We start from the raw sequence: 16932 nt of genomic DNA, 5'->3' as shown, positions 1-16932 counted from the left end.
AATGCCTAAGCCCCATCCCCGCACCAAGATAGGGGTATGAACAGATGCATAAGGAATGTGTGGGAGAGATGTAAAAAAGGAAAGAAAGATACAAAGGGATCAAGGACCCTTAGGGAGGGCTTCCTTATCCCATCTGAAACAGCTCTGGTGTACTGGGGCTAGCCCCAGCCTTAGGTCATAAAGCTGAAGTCAAAACCAACCAAAGTAGGGCTATCAAAAGGCAGAAGGTGACACTCTTCTGGGGAACGAAGAGCAGTGAAAAAACCAAATGCCTATTATCAACAAGAAATTAACTTTATTTTTAAATCCAAGAGACCAGAACAAATAAGAAGACTCCTACCCTTGGCTGGCAAACTTAGGTGGTGATCAAGAAGGTTTGGGGAGAGGATGACAGAAACTGGGAGGGCAGGAACACGTCCAAGCAACCGGTGGGAGGCCCTCTTCACTCTGGCGCAGCCTCCATCAAATACCCGTTCTCTGGAGCCAGGTACCCGTCACCTCCCTCGGACTCCATGTACATGTCTCGGCCGTCGCTGCCCAGGCCCTCCAGCCCGTTGTCCTGGCCACCGCCACCCGCCCCACCTCGGGCCTCATCCCTGCCCCGTTCACCACCCCGCTCCCCCCTCTTGTGCTCCCGATCGCGCTCGCGATCGCGGTCCCGGCGCCGCTCCCGCTCGCTCCGGTGGCTCCGACGCCGCTCCCGATCCCGATCCCGGCCCTTCTCCTCCGGGCCGTCGGGGCCGTCAGGACCCAGCTCCCCGGGAGGCCCATCATCAGGGGGCGCGTCGCCGGCCTCGGAGGGCTCTGCCATGTCGCCGCCACCGCCGCCGCCGCCTCGCAGCTCCTCCTTGCGTTCCCGCTCCCGCCGCGCCCGCTCACGGCTCCGGCTGCTTCGCCGCTTCCGATCCCGGTCCTTGTCCTTGCTCCGCTCCCTGGAGCGCCGCCGCTCCTCCTTGTCACGACTCCGCGAGCGCCGCCGCCGGTCCCGAGAGCGGGAGCGTCGTCGTTCTCGCTCCTTGTCTCGCTCGCGGCTCCGCTCCCTGCGCTCCCGCTCGCGGTCCCGGTCCCGGTCCCTGTGGGGAAGCGGGGAGGGGCCGGGCCTGGAGAAGGTGGGCAGAGGTTTGCGGCAGGGCTCCCCCGCTGACCGCCCCCGTCCCAGGACACCGGCTGCCCAATCTCACCTCTCATCGTAGCGGGAGGTGTCGTCCCGGCCGGAGTGCCGGATGTTGACGTCAGCGCCCCCTCTCCGGGTTCCGCCTAGGCCACCTCCTGGGGGCGGGGGCAGACCACAGCGGGTCAGTCCGGGCGGGGCCCACAGCAGGGCAAGCGAGGGGCGGCGAAGAGCGCGGCGAAGGCCACCAAGCACCTCTGCCGGCGCCTACGGGGCCAGGTGCTGTGAGGACCTTCTGCCGCACTTCTCTAACATGACACGCTCGCTCTGCAGAGATCAGAGGACTTCCACAGCGCGAGCTGGGAGCACCTGTAATTGACTCCAAAGCCCACCATCTTCACCACTACAGACGCCACACAGCCTCCTGGCAAATCCTCCCTTCCAGTCACCCTCACCCGAAGGCACGGCAATGGTCTTTCTAACAGAAAACGTGATCTGCTCCAAAGCCATCATGGCTCCCCACAGCCTAAAGGCAACGTCAGGCAGATGGCTGGCTCCTTCCCATCTCTAGAGCAAGGCGCCCTGGCTCTTCATGTCCTAGGCATTTTCCAATCTCCTCATGGTCTCCATTTCCTTCCTGCCCCGGTTTTTTGAGATCATTCACCTCTTTCCCTAGAATCTCATTTCCCTTGTCTAGTTAACTGCTACTTACCCTTCACACATTAACCCAAACAATGCTTCCTCAGTAAGCCTGCGCTGACCTACCGGATGAAGCCGTTCTCCACGACTCACATACATTTCCTTCTCAGAACTTCAGGTGGAGTTTCCGATTTTACATGTACATGTGTGAGTTAACAGCTGCCTCTCCCACCAGCCTGTAACGCACCATCAAAGTCAGGACGATGTCTGGCTCTGCTCGCTGTAACTGTACGTGGTACAGCATCCAGGATATAAAATCGTATGTGCAGCAAGCAGTCAAATGACTGAACAACTATAAGGAGTAGCGGATGGTCTCCTCCTTCAGATGGGGAAACATTCTCAGATAAAGCCACCTGCCCGGGGTGACTCTGCAAAGAAGGGCAGAGCTGAGACCCAGGAAGCTGCCCTCTCATGCACGCTTCTGCCCCACACTGCCTGGAAGGAAGCTTCCGCGAGGTGGGCTGGGGTTCCATATAAGGAATGACTTTCAGCAACGAGGGTGAAAAAGGAAAAGAGGCGGCCTGGATATCAAAGACATTCAAATAGGGACAAGCAACCGACCAGGCTTCTGGAATATCACAGGTATGGGGCAGAAGAGACTAGTGTTTTCAATTTTCAGGTCACAACCCAGCAATGGATCACATCATTAAATGTGATTGGTTACAACCAATATATTAAAAATAATAATAATAAAGCAACAGAATATAAAATACTAGTATATACTGCCTGTAGAAAAGATAATTTCTGTTTCATAAAACTTCTGTTTGGGTTAAATGTATTTTTTTGCATGTAGCAATGCACTGGGTCAAGATGCACCAGGTATCAGCATCAGAAAGTCGGAAACAGCAGACTCTGAAGGACTCGCTCCAACCCAGAGAAACCAGAGTGAGATAAGAACCCTTCTGTTAAGGTCAGAGACTCAGCAGACTGAGTGTGTGGTCTACTCAGCAAAGGCAAGTCAAGCATCACAACAGCGGGCTGGGAGGCAGAAATAAGAGCAGAGGGTACTGGACCCACCTGGGGTGTCTGCACAGGGAAGACCATTTTCTCTGACAACTGTGTCACTCACCCTCATAGGAGTTGGTCCTCAATAGCCATGTTTGGATGGCAGGACCTCAGCCCCAGGTCCAGGTCCAATGCTGAGCCACTTAGATCCACCCGCCCCGAAACGTAGAGAGACTCATCCAGGACTGGGCTGTGGAATGCCACACTGGGCCAGTGCGGAGAGACACAGAAGAGACCAGTCCACACGAACAGCGAACAAGGCAGAAGCAAGCTGCAGAAATGCCAAAGGTGGCTCTTGACCGTTCACGTTTGGCTACCAGGTCCTCTTGAGGCCCACAGGCATCGCCTGTCTCTGGGCTCCAAGACACTGGGATTCTGTATCAACAAGGCCCCTTTATGCTTTAGGAAGCTCAAATGTATTTCTGGTGCTTGCTACCAAACTGACCTTGACTGAGATGGCGACTTACAAATTAGAGACAGAGAGTGGGGGGGCTGAATGCAGGAGGCTCTGAGGGCAGAGGCTATCTATGTATGTCTTGCTCTTGACTAGAAGCCTGGTACACAGCTGGTGATCAAACTGGCGTTTGCTGAATCAATGAATGAATGAACAAATGAGCAGGAGCAAAGTGTAAGTGGATGAGAGAGTGACTTTCACAAGCCCGACCGTAGGCCACTTGCCAAGCTGGCTATCTGAGATGCCGAGCTCATTGAACTCTTGCCGTTATTCCCACTTTCCAGGACGAGGAAAATGAGGCAGGAAGAAGGGAAAATCCACCAGCCAGGAATTACGTAAGCTGGAATCCGACCCCAGACTGGCTTCTCAACATCAGTACTCTTGCTCCTAACTAGTAACCCAGAGTAAGAAACTAGACCAGGAGGAAGATGGTGACGAGAAAGGCTGAGCTAGACAAGGAGAGAGCATGTGAGCAGCTGGAGAGGAAGAGAAGACAGAAAGCAGCAGAGGGTACAGAAAAGAGAGGTGAGAAAGCAGCCAGCAGGACCCCGAGCCCAGCCTGAGCAGGATGTGCTCACCTAGCCGCCTGGGCCTCCAGCCCTTCACGGTGCGGCCCCTCTCCACGTCCACGAGGACTCTCCTGCCATCAATCTTCTTGCCATCTGCGTGCTTGTAAGCGGCTGCAACAGATGTGGGGAGGGGGAGGGGGAGGGGGAGGAGTCCCCAGAGGGTCCTCTAGTCAGGCTAAGGCCCAGCTCTGTGGCATCCCCACCCCCCGGCCGTGTCCCCATCCACACACTTACACACGCGCACACACAGACACACACGCCCACCAGCCAGCCAGGCAACTGACAGCCAGACCAACCCTCTCCCAAACCAGGAGGGGCCTGCTCCGTCTCAGCACCTGCTTCCTTACCAACCCCCAATCACTATTGGGGGGCGAGACCACTCCCAGGCACCATCCTGACCCTAACCACCCCCCTGGGCTCCCAGGCCACTCCTACTCCCACTCGACAGAGCAGCCCCCTCCCGCCAAGGTGGCCAAAGTCGCTGCAAAGAAACTGGAGGTTAACTCAAGGCTGGACTCTGCTGTGGGGGAGGGTTCCTCCACAACCCCAGGCATGCACCCTAAAACATCATGCTGGGGGAGGAGGCCCGGCCGGGCCGCTCTGCACCCCAGTTCACACCGGTTTCCTTTTTCTGTGGTTTTTTTGGGGGGGAGGGTGAGCGTGGGGGGAACAGACATCAGAACAGAAAATGAACCAGAAGGGGGTGGGAGAAATCTTTAGGAGATGGCAGGGAGCAGAAGGGCTGGTTATGGTGCTCCCGGGGGCCTGGAGGGGCCCCCTACAGCAGGCGGGGGAGAGGGCAAGTGGAGGGAGGCACGGGAGATGTGCGGTGCTACTGAACATTCCTGCCTTACCTGAGATGACTGCCACCCAACCCCAGCCCCTGTCCCATCTCACTCCACACCCCCAGCTCAACACACGCCGGGAGGCCAAGCCCAGCCTGAGCCTCTCGGGAAGGGTGAGGAGTAGAGGGGGAGATGCGGGGAGAGGCATGTCCTGCTCTCGGGCAGGGCACAGCAAAGGACAGGCCTGATCCCCGGCCTGTCTCACGTGGGGCTGTCGGGAAGGCCAAAAAAGTCCCTATTTCCCACCCCCAGCCCTGGCCTAGGGGGTTGTCCTCAACCAGCCACAATACCCGGCCCCGCCCCAGCCCTCTCCCCCCCAAATAACAACCAGAGGAAGAGAAAAAGGTGCCATTTACCGATGCCGGCCTTGCGGGTGTCCAAACCGAGCGGGATGGGGGGGGCTCGGCAACTCCTGGGGGCCTGGCGAGGAGGCGGGCTTCCCGGGGGGGGACACGGGACCGCTTACCTGGAGCCCCCAAGCTTACCTGAGCACGCGCACAGACCCCACACCCACCACCACAGGGTCAGCTAAAGCTACAGGGAAGGGATTCTAGGGAGCCCCGGAAGGGGAGAGGAACCACATCTCCTGCACCACCTGGAGACAGGCAGAGGAAGTGGTGGACCCCAAAGAAACCTTACGGAGGCCTTGAAAGAGGGGGAGACAAGGGTTAACATCAAGTCTGGGAGCTGGAAAGCCGTGGGACTATCTAGTTTGATTTTAAAAAGAAGGCTAGGGAGGCCTTAGCAAACCTGTCCACCTTCACCTTTCCCCAATAAAGTCCATGCTGAACTAGGCACACGCCCAGCCCCTCTCAGCACGTGGAATGACTTCTCCACCTCGAACTCCACACTCCCTCCCACCACCTGCTTCAGCCCAAAGGCTGGCACCCAAGGGGACAGCCTTGGGGGTCCAGGAGATGGAGTGCTGCCCATGATCTGAGGGGGAGGGGCCGCTTGGCCCCTGAACCCAGAGGAGGGTGGTAGGGAAAGGAAGTTAAGGACTGGGAACACCGTCAAGCAAAGGAACCCTGCTCTGGTTGTGTCCCAAACCCCAGAAGAGGCCCAACCCGGGAGTAACAGCAGAGAAAACATGTGACGTGTGTATTTCTAGGCTTCACTCTCTCTCCCTCTCTTAGGTCTCTAGACAGTGGAAGGGTCTTCAGGAAAATCTACACCACCTTCTGCTGTTTACGGCCTGTCACTCGAACCCTCCCGCACCCCAGTCCCCAATCCCATGCACTCTGGAGAGCAGCTGGGCCGCTGGGCTCCACGGCCTCTCGGGAGGCCTCAACCATGATAAGGCAGACAGGAAGGGGGCACAGCACCCCGAATCTAGCAAGCAAAACGATTCTCCAGGGCCACCACAGTGACAGCCCCGCGAAGGCGCAGGGGCAGGGAGCGGAGGGCTGAAGGGTTCCATATGGAGCCCTGGTCCCCGTGCATCCCGTCTTCAGTATTCCCGCCACCTTGCCACTGACGTCATGAGGCCAGGTAAGTCAGGGGGCTGGGTCGAGCCCAGCTGGAGAGGCCGGCTGCCTTTCCCGTCGGGGTTCATCTTTCCCCTCCTGGGATCAGCAGGATTACTGGAGAGCGGATGGATGGGGGGCAGATGGGACCAAGGGCACCCAAACGAGGAAAGGGCTCTGGGTGCGGGGAGGCTGAGGGGGCGGCTGGGGATGGGAGGAGGGATGCCTCGCTGCTCCTGAGCTGCCTGGCTAAGCTGGGCTGGTGTGCGGTGCTGAATGATCTTACCCATGATACAAACCCTTATACCAACCATACACTGAGGTGTTGTAAGGGGAGCGTAAGCATCAGCTGCAAGCCAGCTGCGTGGTGGCTGCAGTGACAATAAGAACAGTCAATTAATACGGCGGCCCCTGGACACGCCGCAGCCCTGCCCACCCCCACCCACCCATCCCTGCCCACGTGGACGCCGCCGCGGCCTCAAAGGGGGCTCTGGAGATGTGGGGGCAGGCGCTGAACACGCCAACCGGCCCACTGCCCGCTGAGGAGCAGGGCGGGGGCCGGGGTGGGGAGGCGGAGGGTCGGGTGGCCCAGCCCCAGCTCAGCTGGGGGAAGAGAGGGCAGGTTCAAAGGCCAGTCCTCATTCTAACCTGGCCGCCCCCAACTCCGGGGGGAGGGGGGACGGGGAGAGGCTCCCCGAAACTCCGACCCCTCCCCCCACCTCCCGCTAGCCCCAGCCGCCGCCCGGCTCCCTCCTTGCCCCTGAGGTTCAACGTGTGACACTTACCTCCCCGGGTTCACACACACACACACGTTGTGGGGGATTTTGGTTTTTGTTTTTAAAAAAACACGTATATAAAAAAAAAAAAGATATATCAGAAACAGAGGGAGGAGGAGAGAGACATTGCTAATGTCAGGTTTGGCAGGGAGGGGGGCGGGGACAGACGACGGGAAGGGGCTGGGGCAGCAGAGAAGAGAGAGGGTCAGAGGGCAGGGCGCAGGCGGGAGGTACTCACAATGCATGTCTCGCTCGTGTTCATACTCGATGAAGGCATAGCCCCGGGGCTTTCCTGACCGCTTACTGTAGACCATGTGTATCTGGGGGGCAGAGGTCAGCTCTGACACAGGGAAATCCCACCCTGTCAATCACATAGCCCGTATGCCAGGCCCTGGGCTGGGTGATGCCAGCGACAGACACCTCAGACCCTCTCTCCGTCCCTTCAAGGACCCAGAGGGACTGCTGCTCTAATGGCCCTGGGCTTCGCAGTTTATGTGCACGATGACCTCAAGCCCTTGCTACAGCCCAGAGCATTTAAGTGACTTTTAAATTAAATGAAGAAATGTCAGTTAAACATGAAGCCTTGCTCTAAAACAAGAATCAACATACATTTTCTATAAAGGTATAGAGAAGACAGCAGGTATTTCCAGCTCTGAGAGCCATACGGTCTCTTTCGCAACTGCCCCGACCGACTCTGCCTTACGGCAATAGCAGCCTCAAACAACAGTAAACAAATGGGCCTGGCTGGATACCAACAAAACTTTATTTACAAAAACCAACTTTGTAGTTTGCCGACCTGTGCTCTAAATCAGCAGCAAGTAGTCACTACCTCTTTGCTGTCCTTCTGCTGTCCCAAGTCTACCGCATGGAAGTGCAGTCAGGATAGAAACCCAGGCCATGGACTCCGAAGCCAGAAACGAGGCAATGCATCCTCAGGGCTGGGAGCCAGCCTCCTCCCTCCCTCCACACACGTCCAACTCAAACTCCCCGTGCCCCAGTCCACTCACTCTTTTGATGGGTCCGTACACCTCAAACTCTCTCCGGAGCTTGGATTCTGTCGTGTCATAGTTCTACAAGGAGACAGAAATGAAGTTAAGTGGGAGAAGCCCTCAGAACATCCCCGGGACCTAGTCTACTGCCCACACCCAAGCTCTCAGCAGTCCAGGGTTCCAGACTCCTCTGGGGCTCCAGGGATTGGGAGCTGGGGACTCACCACTCTAGCCACAAAGAGAGTCTTGAAGGCATCACCCTGAGCATTGGGATCATTGTGAGGGTCCCCTGTGCAGGAAAAAAAGAATTTCTAAGTAGAAGGTGCCAACAGTATCGTAGAGCGAGACAGGAACAGACCGATGGGCAGAGACCCAGAACTTTTGGTCACCTGGCCACCTTGGGCATGCCCCTCTGAGCCCTGGTTTCCCCGAAGCACAGCAGCCTTCATCTAAGTGGCTGATTTAGGCTGACGAAGGGAGGGCATAAGACTGACTTCAAGCTGACAGGACGGGGGCCAGCCTAACTGCCATTTCAGACGTATGTATCCTGAGGCCCAGGTCCCTCCCAGGTGTAACTAAGCCCAAAGGGGCATCTCTGGAGAAGCAGCCTGATCCCTCCAGGTACTGAGCTTCCTCTCTCACCTGCAGGGCCACAGTGCCACCCACAGGCAGGGCCTGCAACTGCAGCCCCAGGGGAAACCTGAGATCAGGCAACCCTAAGACTGGGAGTGGAAGCCTAGCAGAGGCCAAGCCCTGCTTTCTGCCCTATGCCCTGTGGCCTCAGGGAGGAACCCACGGCTGGCGCTGGAGCCCACAAGAGGCGGGTCAGATTCTTACTCCCAGCCTTACTACCGCCAGACCACTGAGGAATAATCATCTCCACAGACAGAAACCAGACTCTTATTACAAAACCAACTCCACAGGTGATTCTGATGGGTCAGGCCTGGGAAGAAAGAAGTCTTTTTCACCAAGTATGGTGGCCCCAGCACACACAATGGCTCTTGACTCCTGCCAAGGCCCCAAAGGCACCCTGCCCATTGCCAGTGGAGGCGGTTCTTCTACAATACAGTGCTACTTTCTGAAGAACTTGCCATATTCTATGAGAATGTGAGAAAAAGAATAACGTTAATAATTTATTGAACACATAATTAGGCTCAGACACTGCTGGAGGCTGAGACTTATTTACCATCATTTTGCAAATGGAAATACAACTAACCCCTGAGGCATGGAAGAGGAGAAGTGTCAGACAGCAGAGGCCAAGCTCAGCTTTACATCCCAGCCTGACCTCACAGCCCAGGCCCCAGGCTGAACCCCCGCGTGTTAGCTTCTCAGAGAAGCCAGAGAATTAAAGGTCACAGATCTGTTTCCCACGAGAGAGGTTGGCTGCAGACATAAACTAAGTTCAGGACGACTTTAGGGAATTTCTTGGAAAACAGAAGACTGAACCCAAATTTAAGGGAATGACTACCTGGAAACTGATGGTAGCCTTTGGAAACAACTCCATCTTTGTGCCTGCCCCTCACTTCCTCACCAAACCTCATCCCTCTGGGTTGTAACTTTCTGTGCCCAAATGCCTCAATCTGCATCCATTCACCCAACAGATATCTATTAAGCACTTTGTGCCTGAAACTCCCATAGGTGCTGGGGATTCAACAAAGACAAAAAAGATGCCTGCCTTCTTGGAGCTCATCTGTTACTGGAGGGAGGCTGAAGGTAAACAAGGTAAATAAGGCAACCATCTAGTTCTATCTGGTAATAGCAGACAAATGGGGAGAAGAATTTTAATAGGAAGGTCAGGAAAGGCCTCACTGAGATAACATTTGACCTGAAGTTGTATTTAACAGGAAATAAACCTCACACCACCAGGCAGCAGGTGGTCTAACAGGTACAGCAGGAGCAGTAGAGTGGGACCCCGATCACTGCCTGGGGGAGTGGGTGGAGGCCAGACAGCAGAGCGCTGAGCTTCCTGATGGGCAGCCCGGAGGTGCCCGGCAGACAAAAGGGGAAACCACCCCAGGCACACCACACGAGTCTCTATAGTTTTTGCTTAACCAAGAGGCCCAGGAGTGTGACCACAGGTAAAAGCTCGTGCAGCTGAGCCAACAGGACGCACGTATCTGAGCTACAAGAGGGTGACAATGAACTGAAGTTGAAGAGCAGCTCACCAGTCACCATGCACACACCCTCACTCCACTCCGCTCCGCTGGCAACTCTGCCCTTGGGAAATCCTTGGTTAAAGGGATTATGTAGGTAGCAGCCCAGAGCAGGGGCTCAAAGGACTGGACTGGGGAGCTGAGAAAACTCATTAGGCTTTTAGACGGTGAAGAAAGTATCTCAGAACTCTTGCTCTTGCTAAACATACCCGGCCTCCACAAACCTCCATCTTCTGTCTTAAAAGCGGGAGCAATAACCCCTGCTGCACATGGAAGCTGTAAGTCAAAATCATGACATATTCAATACATCAAGTGTTCAGCAAGGAGCAAGGTCCCCTTGAATGGTAGCTGTTAACTGTGACAAGGCACAGCAAGTTTCTGTACTTGGGGATGGAGGCTCTCAGGGGCAGAGAAACCCTACTATACTTGACCCATCCTTTTCTTTTCCTTTTCTTTCACAGGGAAGTTCAAACACTTAAGGAAACAGAGAACAGTGTAACTAACCCCTCTGAACCAGCTTCAACTATCACCACATGGCTACACTTGTTACATCTCTAACCCCACCAGGATTTTAAGTCAAACCCCAGATATACCACTGTAGTTGCTAATAAAGACTAAAAAAAAAAAAAAAGTAACAACAGTACTGCTATTACGACTTAAAAAGTTAACATTAATTCCTTAACTTCACTAAGACCCAGTGTTCAAATGTCCTTGACTGTTTCAAAACTGGATTTTTACAGCTGGCTCATTTAAATCAGGATCCAAACAAGCTCCACACTTAACATTTGGCTGAGGTGCCTTTTGACTGTTTAATCCATTTGGTTCACTCCCTGCCCCCTGCCACCCTTTTAACACTTGTTAAAGAAACTGGATCACATGTTTGTCCTATACAATTTCCCACATTCTAAATTTGATTGACTGCATCCTCAGTATTGTTTAACATGCCAGGATCCCATTTTTAAAGTGTGGAAAACAATTTCCAACAGGAGAAGTGACTTATCCAAGGCCACACAGCTGTAAGTGGCAGAGGTCGGGTTAAAACTCAGGTGGGTCAGAGATAAATGGATAAAGAAGATGTGGCACATATATACAATGGAATATTACTCAGCCATAAAAAGGAACAAAATTGAGTTATTTGTAATAAGGTGGATGGACCTAGAGCCTGTCATACAAAGTGAAGTAAGTCAGAAAGAGAAAAACAAATAGCGTATGCTAACGCACATATACGGAATCTAAAAAAAACCGGTACTGATGAACCTAGTGGCAGGGCAGGAATAAAGATGCAGACGTAGAGAACGGACTTGAGGACACGGGCCGGGGGGGCGGGGAAGGGGCAGCTGGAACAAAGTGAGAGAGTAGCACTGACATATATACACTACCAAATGTAAAACAGATAGCTAGTGGGAAGCAGCCGCATAGCACAGGGAGATCAGCTCGATGCTCTGTGACCACCTAGAGGGGTGGGACAGGGAGGATGGGAGGGAGGCTCAAGAGGGAGAAGATATGGGGATATATGTATACTTATAATTGATTCACTTTGTTCTACAACAGAAACTAACACAACATCGTAAAGCAATTACACTCCAATAAAGAGTAAAACAAACAAACAACTCCTGTGGGACAGACTACAAGGTCTGTGCCCCAGCAGCAGAGCTGAAAGGTTCCCCAAGTTACCTGCTGCCAACAGTTCTGTGAGCCAGGTCCTACAGGAGCTGGGGCCACAATGGTGAGCAAATTCCATCCAAACCCTGCCTTCCTGGAGCAACTATGAACCAATGTAAGATAGATATTCACCAGTGAATCCTTCCTGCAGACTGAAGTGACCAACCTGCAGCAGGACTCAGGGCTTTCAACGTACATGGGGACTCGGACCAGAGCAAGCAAGTCACGAAAGGCTTCCTTGAGGAGCGATGCTGACAGAGATACGAAGGGCAGCTCCATATAAACCAAATATCATGTGAGACCGAGGGAACAGCCCAGGCAAAGACCCAGTGACAGGAGACCATCTGGGAAGGAAGAGGCATGAGAAGAGGCCAGTGTTGGCTGGAGCAGGAGGGGAGGGGAGCATGGGCAGAATGCATCCTCAGTGGGCAGGGAAGGGACTCTGGTCTTTTTGCTGAAAGCAAAAGGAGGCTGTGTGGGAATTCCCTGGCGGCCCAGTGGTTAGGACTCTGCGCTTTCACTGCCGAGGGCCCGGGTTCAATCCCTGGTTAGGGAACTAGGATTCTGCAGGCCGCGTGGTGCGCCCTCCCCTGCCAAAAGGGTGTTAGCAGAGAAAGGTACAATCAGAGTTGTATTTTTAAAAGCCCCACAGAGGGAACTTCCCTGGCGGTCCAGTGGTTAAGACTTTGCACTTCCAATGCAGAGAGTGAGAGTTCAATCCCTGGTCAGGGAACTAAGATCCCATAGGCCGTGCAGCACAGATTAAAAAAAAAAAAAAAAAGCCCTCCAGAACCTGGCGGGAACAAAGATGCAGGTAAACCCCGTTAGACATTAGACTGCGTGTCCAGGCTAGAGGAGCCCTGGGTGGTGGACACAGAGAGAAGGCTCAGATTTGTGACAGGGATAGGTTTTGGTGACAAGCTGGGGAAATAGCAAGAAAAAGTTGTTAAAAGCAAACTGGGTGGCCGTGACTGAGGTCATGATTTGCAAAGCTGGATGACCATGTTCCAGCAAAGGAAACATCCAAAGACCAGGTTGTTGGGGAGAGGAAATCCTGACTGTGGTTTGGACACTGAGTTTGAGATGCCTTTGAGGCGTCCAAGAAAAGACAGGAAGGCAGTAAGAGTCAGGGCTCAGACAGCTCTCATTTAGATGCCCAGCTTTCAGTTGTGAGGCATCTGCATAAGCTCCCTGAGGAATGGGCCACTCCAGGGAATAAGGTTCTGAGTGAAGTGATTCACCATAGACGCACAAGTACAGGAGGAAAACCCAAGTCCTAACTACAAAGCCCTCGCCCTAACAAGAAAGGGCCATTGGAGATTGATATGCAACCCTCTTGTGAAGTCTGGTCAATGGCTACGAGGTCCCTATCCCAAACTCCAATTCCTCCTGTACCTGGAAGGGATGAAACGTCCGCAGTCCAAGGATCAGGGAGCTAAGGTGGAGCCAGAACTGCCTCACTAGCCGGGACCTCACTGCCTCGCCCTGTGAGACCTGGCTGGGCTGTGGGAGCCCCTCCAAGTGCAGGCCCCTACAGGAGGCAGCCCAAGGTACCGAGCTCCTTTCCTGCCCACCCTTACCCCACACTCCCCTGCTGAAATGCCTAGACCAAATGCAGTGCGTGGCAAATGGTGGGGTTAAAAGAGTGAACTGACAACCCGTTTTCCCAAATTAAAGTCCTGGGGTGGACTGGCGGAGAGAAACACAGGAGTGCTTGAACGAGAGATGAAAGGAGGAAGGAAAGACTTACACATTTTTAGCTCTGTCTCGACTTCCTGCTGTCGCCGCTCAATCTTTTCCCGTCTCTGTCAGGAGAAAGGTAGACAACTGAATACAGACAGAAGTGCCCTGATATCAGGGAACATCCTGAAGAAAGAGGCAAAAAAGGATGTGGGGCCACAAGGTAGACACTACATACCTTCCTCTCCATGCGCTCCTCCCGAGTTTCTGCTCGAGTCGGAGGAGGGGCATCTCGAGGGTCCTGGGAACAAGAAGAGGTGACAGGGTGGGAGGGACAGGGGAAAACAGCATGAGACACCCAGCCAGGAAATAATAAATATCTTGGCCACGCTCCCCTGCGTGTTTACACACACATGCGCACAAACAAACATGGACAGTTCCCAGGCGCAGATCAAAGCACGGTCCATGGACTAATGCTATCTGTGAACTGTTACTGGTCTGTGACAAGAGAAGTAGAGAAGCCAGGAATTGGTATTCAGAAACTTCTACAGCAATCTGACAGAGGAGTTTTATGCCCATTGAACTTAACAAAAAAATTTTGATTTTTTACTTTGTAGTCTTTCTCTAAAAATACTAGAATAATGAAAGAAACTCTCTTGTATTTATCAAGAACATCAACCTGCAACATATTTGTCCTCTATCATAAACAGGAATCGGGACCAGGCCTGAAGCAAAAGGAGCTGACAGCGCAGTGCTCAGAGGTAAACAACTGGACACGCTCTGAGGGCCAGAGCAGTTCCTGAAGGCCTCAGCAAGCTCTCATCAAATAGTAACTGGCACATAACCCATGTCTGCCACTGGCCTGTAGCCATTAAATTAGTGTAACTGGCGAACAACATTTTCCAAGTACCAGTTCAATGAGGGTGGCAAATCCCACTAAAGAGCCGATCTTCTGTCATCTCGCTGCTAACTTCTGCTCTGCAACTTCCTCCATCTCCCCTTTCCCACTCGATGACAGAACTTTCTTCTTCTGACTTCTGGCAGCATTTCTCAGGTGTTCTCTGATACACCTTAAGAGGTGGAAGTTATCTCAATTTCACAAATGAAAAAATTGAGGCCCAAGAGCCCAAGTCATTTATTCACGTTTATCCTGAAATTCTCAAGCCCACGGTCTTAAGCAGCCCATCACCTGGTGCTAACCCTTTGCAAATACCACCCCGTTAGTGACAAAAATGGTAAATATAATAATAAATATTGACATTTGCTGACTGCTTAGTATCAAGCCCCGTGACACAAAATTTCCAGTTAATTCTCCGTCAATATTACAGCGAAGATACTAATATCCCCTTGCTATAGATGAAGCGATCAAAGCACTACGAGGATGCACCACTTGCCCAAGGTCACACAGCTGATAAATGGGGTGCCAAGGTCTACCTAACTCGAGCGCCTGAATCCTCAACTGCTAGTTACGGAACTTCCACAAAAACCAACAAAGGATGCATTATCAACCCCAATCAAGACAGGGAAACTGAGCATAAAAGTCACCTGCCTAAATCACCCAGCTGGAAAACTGGCCAGAGACTGGACTCCCCAATCCAGCCCCACGGCCCCCAGAAGCCAACCCAGTCCAAGTCTGCTCAGGGAACTCACCTCAAACTCTCGGATGTATGGCGCAATGCCACAGTAAGGTTGATTGTGGTGTTTTTCATGTGGCAGTTTCTCCAGGGGTGGCAGGTACGGGATGGGGTCACGGGGAGCAAAGAGAGCCAGAAGGTTGGGTGGCAGGAACTGGGTCATCTTGCCAAGTCTGAGAGCAGAAGCAGGACCACATTATATGAGGGTGGGCTGGGAGAGATGAGGCCCCTATAACCCCTTGACTTCCAAGAAAAGAGAGAAATAGGGGCAAAATCTCAGTATCAGAACAAGTTCTGTAGGGGCACAGAATGCTCCTAAGCCACAGGGGAAAGGAATAAATCTGAATGAGAAAGCAGGTTTTGGAGGGAAGGCTGTGCGAAGGTGGGGAGAAGCCGGTAAGGGAAACAAAGACTGAAAAAGCGTTTCTGAGTAGTAAAGTCTCAGAGTCCTGAGCAAGGAGCTGCGGGGCTGATGGTCCCTGGGGGCTTGTGGGGGCATCAAGGATCCTGAGAAAGGAGGTCCAAGGCAGTGGCGGCTGATGGTCCCATACCTTGGATAACAGGTTATGGGGCGAGGGTCGCAGAAAGTCTCCGATCAAGGAAGGGGATCAAAAGTAGCAAACCTCAAGCCTGGGAGTTGCGGGTAACAGATCTGGGCACCACAGGCGAAATGAATTATGGGTAAGGGTCGGTGGAGGCGAGAAAAAAAGGCAACACACCGCAAGGGCCTGTGGGTAAGTGGCCGCTGAGGAGGAGGGGGACTATGGGAAGAGGGCCTAAGTGACCAGAGAACTCTGCATAAGGGGTGCAAAAAGGTGCTGTGGCAGTGGCGCGGGAAGGGGACCCAACCGCGGGGAAGGGACTGGGGCACACCGCAGGGACTTGTGGGTAGCGGCCCCGCACCCGGTAAGGCCACTAAGTCACACTCACCCGCCGCGCGGCGCCCTCCTCGGCCTAGCGACGGTCCGGGGGCTCGCGGCGGCTGCGGCGGCCCCTCAGCAGCAGATACTCCTGCTCTGGCTTCGACTCTGGCGGCGTCCGCGTCCCTCAGTCTCTGTCGCTCGCCTACCGCGCGCACCAGGATACTGCTCACGAACCCGCGCGGCTTCGGCTCGCGACAGGGCAAGGAGTGGAACCAGCCTCAAATCCCTCCGCCGTTCGCACTGCGCACGCGCTGCGCGAGTCCATCACAACTCACACACGGGGAGCCTGGGGCCGCCGTGGGCACTGCGCACGCGCAAGACCACTACCCCGCCTTCCGGCACCTTAAACGCCTTTGCCGCGGCATGCTGGTGGTCACAGTGCGCACGCGCGCTTCGTCCCAAGCCGTCTTCTTCCCCCTCGCGCTCTGGGATCCAACCGCCTCTGTCCGCGAGACTCTTCTCTATGCTCCACCCCTTTCCCTAACACACTTCCCGGATCTTGCGCGCATGCGTGTATCGTTATGTAGGGCGCTTTACCCTTCCGCCGCTTGGCAAAGAATCCCTCTGTGAACGGTGTGATTGCCTAACCTAGTAAATCAGTAAACTATTCATCGAGCGCTCAATGTGTGCTCGGCCTTGTTTGGACTCTGGGATATAGCACGTGACTAAAGCAAAGTCTTTTCCTTTTTGGAGCTTGCATTGTACTGAGGGAGACAATAAAGGCATTTAAAAAAATAAATTTAATTTCGTATAGTGGCCAGCACAATAAAGAAAAATAGGGGAGAGTAGGGTGTTGGGCAGTGAAAGAGGAGCTATGTTAGAAGGGATAATGGAAGGCTCTTCTGAAGAGGTGACATTTGAACAAAGGCCCGATGGAAAGGAGATCGGGGCGGGATTAACAGCAAGTGCAAAGGCCCTGACTTAGGAATGATGGCAGGAATCCCAGGTGGTTGGCCAAGAGAGCAG

General features: G+C 53.7%; 1 protein-coding gene across 3 annotated transcripts; it reads right to left on the bottom strand.

Annotated features, from left to right (window-relative positions):
• Positions 1 to 275: 275 nt before the first annotated feature.
• Positions 276 to 16283, bottom strand: SNRNP70 (small nuclear ribonucleoprotein U1 subunit 70). Of its 3 annotated transcripts, none has more exons than XM_061173405.1 (10): positions 15974 to 16283; positions 15060 to 15216; positions 13648 to 13710; positions 13480 to 13534; positions 8139 to 8203; positions 7933 to 7995; positions 7164 to 7245; positions 3848 to 3949; positions 1182 to 1269; positions 276 to 1073 (listed from the first exon to the last, which is right to left on the bottom strand). In XM_061173405.1, exons 2-10 carry the CDS (start codon positions 15204 to 15206, stop codon positions 443 to 445), a joined length of 1296 nt encoding a protein of 431 aa, XP_061029388.1. In that variant the 5' UTR covers positions 15207 to 15216; positions 15974 to 16283; the 3' UTR covers positions 276 to 442. The 3 variants fall into 3 exon arrangements, with proteins under 3 accessions (XP_061029388.1, XP_061029387.1, XP_061029389.1); XM_061173404.1 differs by having other exon boundaries at positions 276 to 1100; positions 15974 to 16278; XM_061173406.1 differs by lacking the exons at positions 15060 to 15216; positions 15974 to 16283 and adding an exon at positions 14320 to 14451 and having other exon boundaries at positions 276 to 1100.
• Between the last annotated feature and the right edge of the window lie 649 nt (positions 16284 to 16932).

Source organism: Eubalaena glacialis, chromosome 18 (genome assembly GCF_028564815.1).
Source record: "Eubalaena glacialis isolate mEubGla1 chromosome 18, mEubGla1.1.hap2.+ XY, whole genome shotgun sequence".
In the NCBI taxonomy this organism is placed as follows: domain Eukaryota; kingdom Metazoa; phylum Chordata; class Mammalia; order Artiodactyla; family Balaenidae; genus Eubalaena; species Eubalaena glacialis.
Note: the sequence above shows the minus strand (reverse complement) of the source record. Positions and strands in the feature narration are given on the sequence as shown.

Excerpts from the sequence above, each read along its gene's own strand:
- SNRNP70 (XM_061173404.1), bottom strand. The coding sequence starts at position 15,206 with ATGACCCAGTTCCTGCCACCCAACCTTCTGGCTCTCTTTGCTCCCCGT. Across the intron at positions 8,204-13,479 it reads CGAGACAGAGCTAAAAATGT|GGGACCCTCACAATGATCCC; the intron begins GTAAGTCTTTCC and ends TTTCCTGCACAG. Across the intron at positions 3,950-7,163 it reads ACACGAGCGAGACATGCATT|CCGCTTACAAGCACGCAGAT; the intron begins GTGAGTACCTCC and ends CATCTGTTGCAG.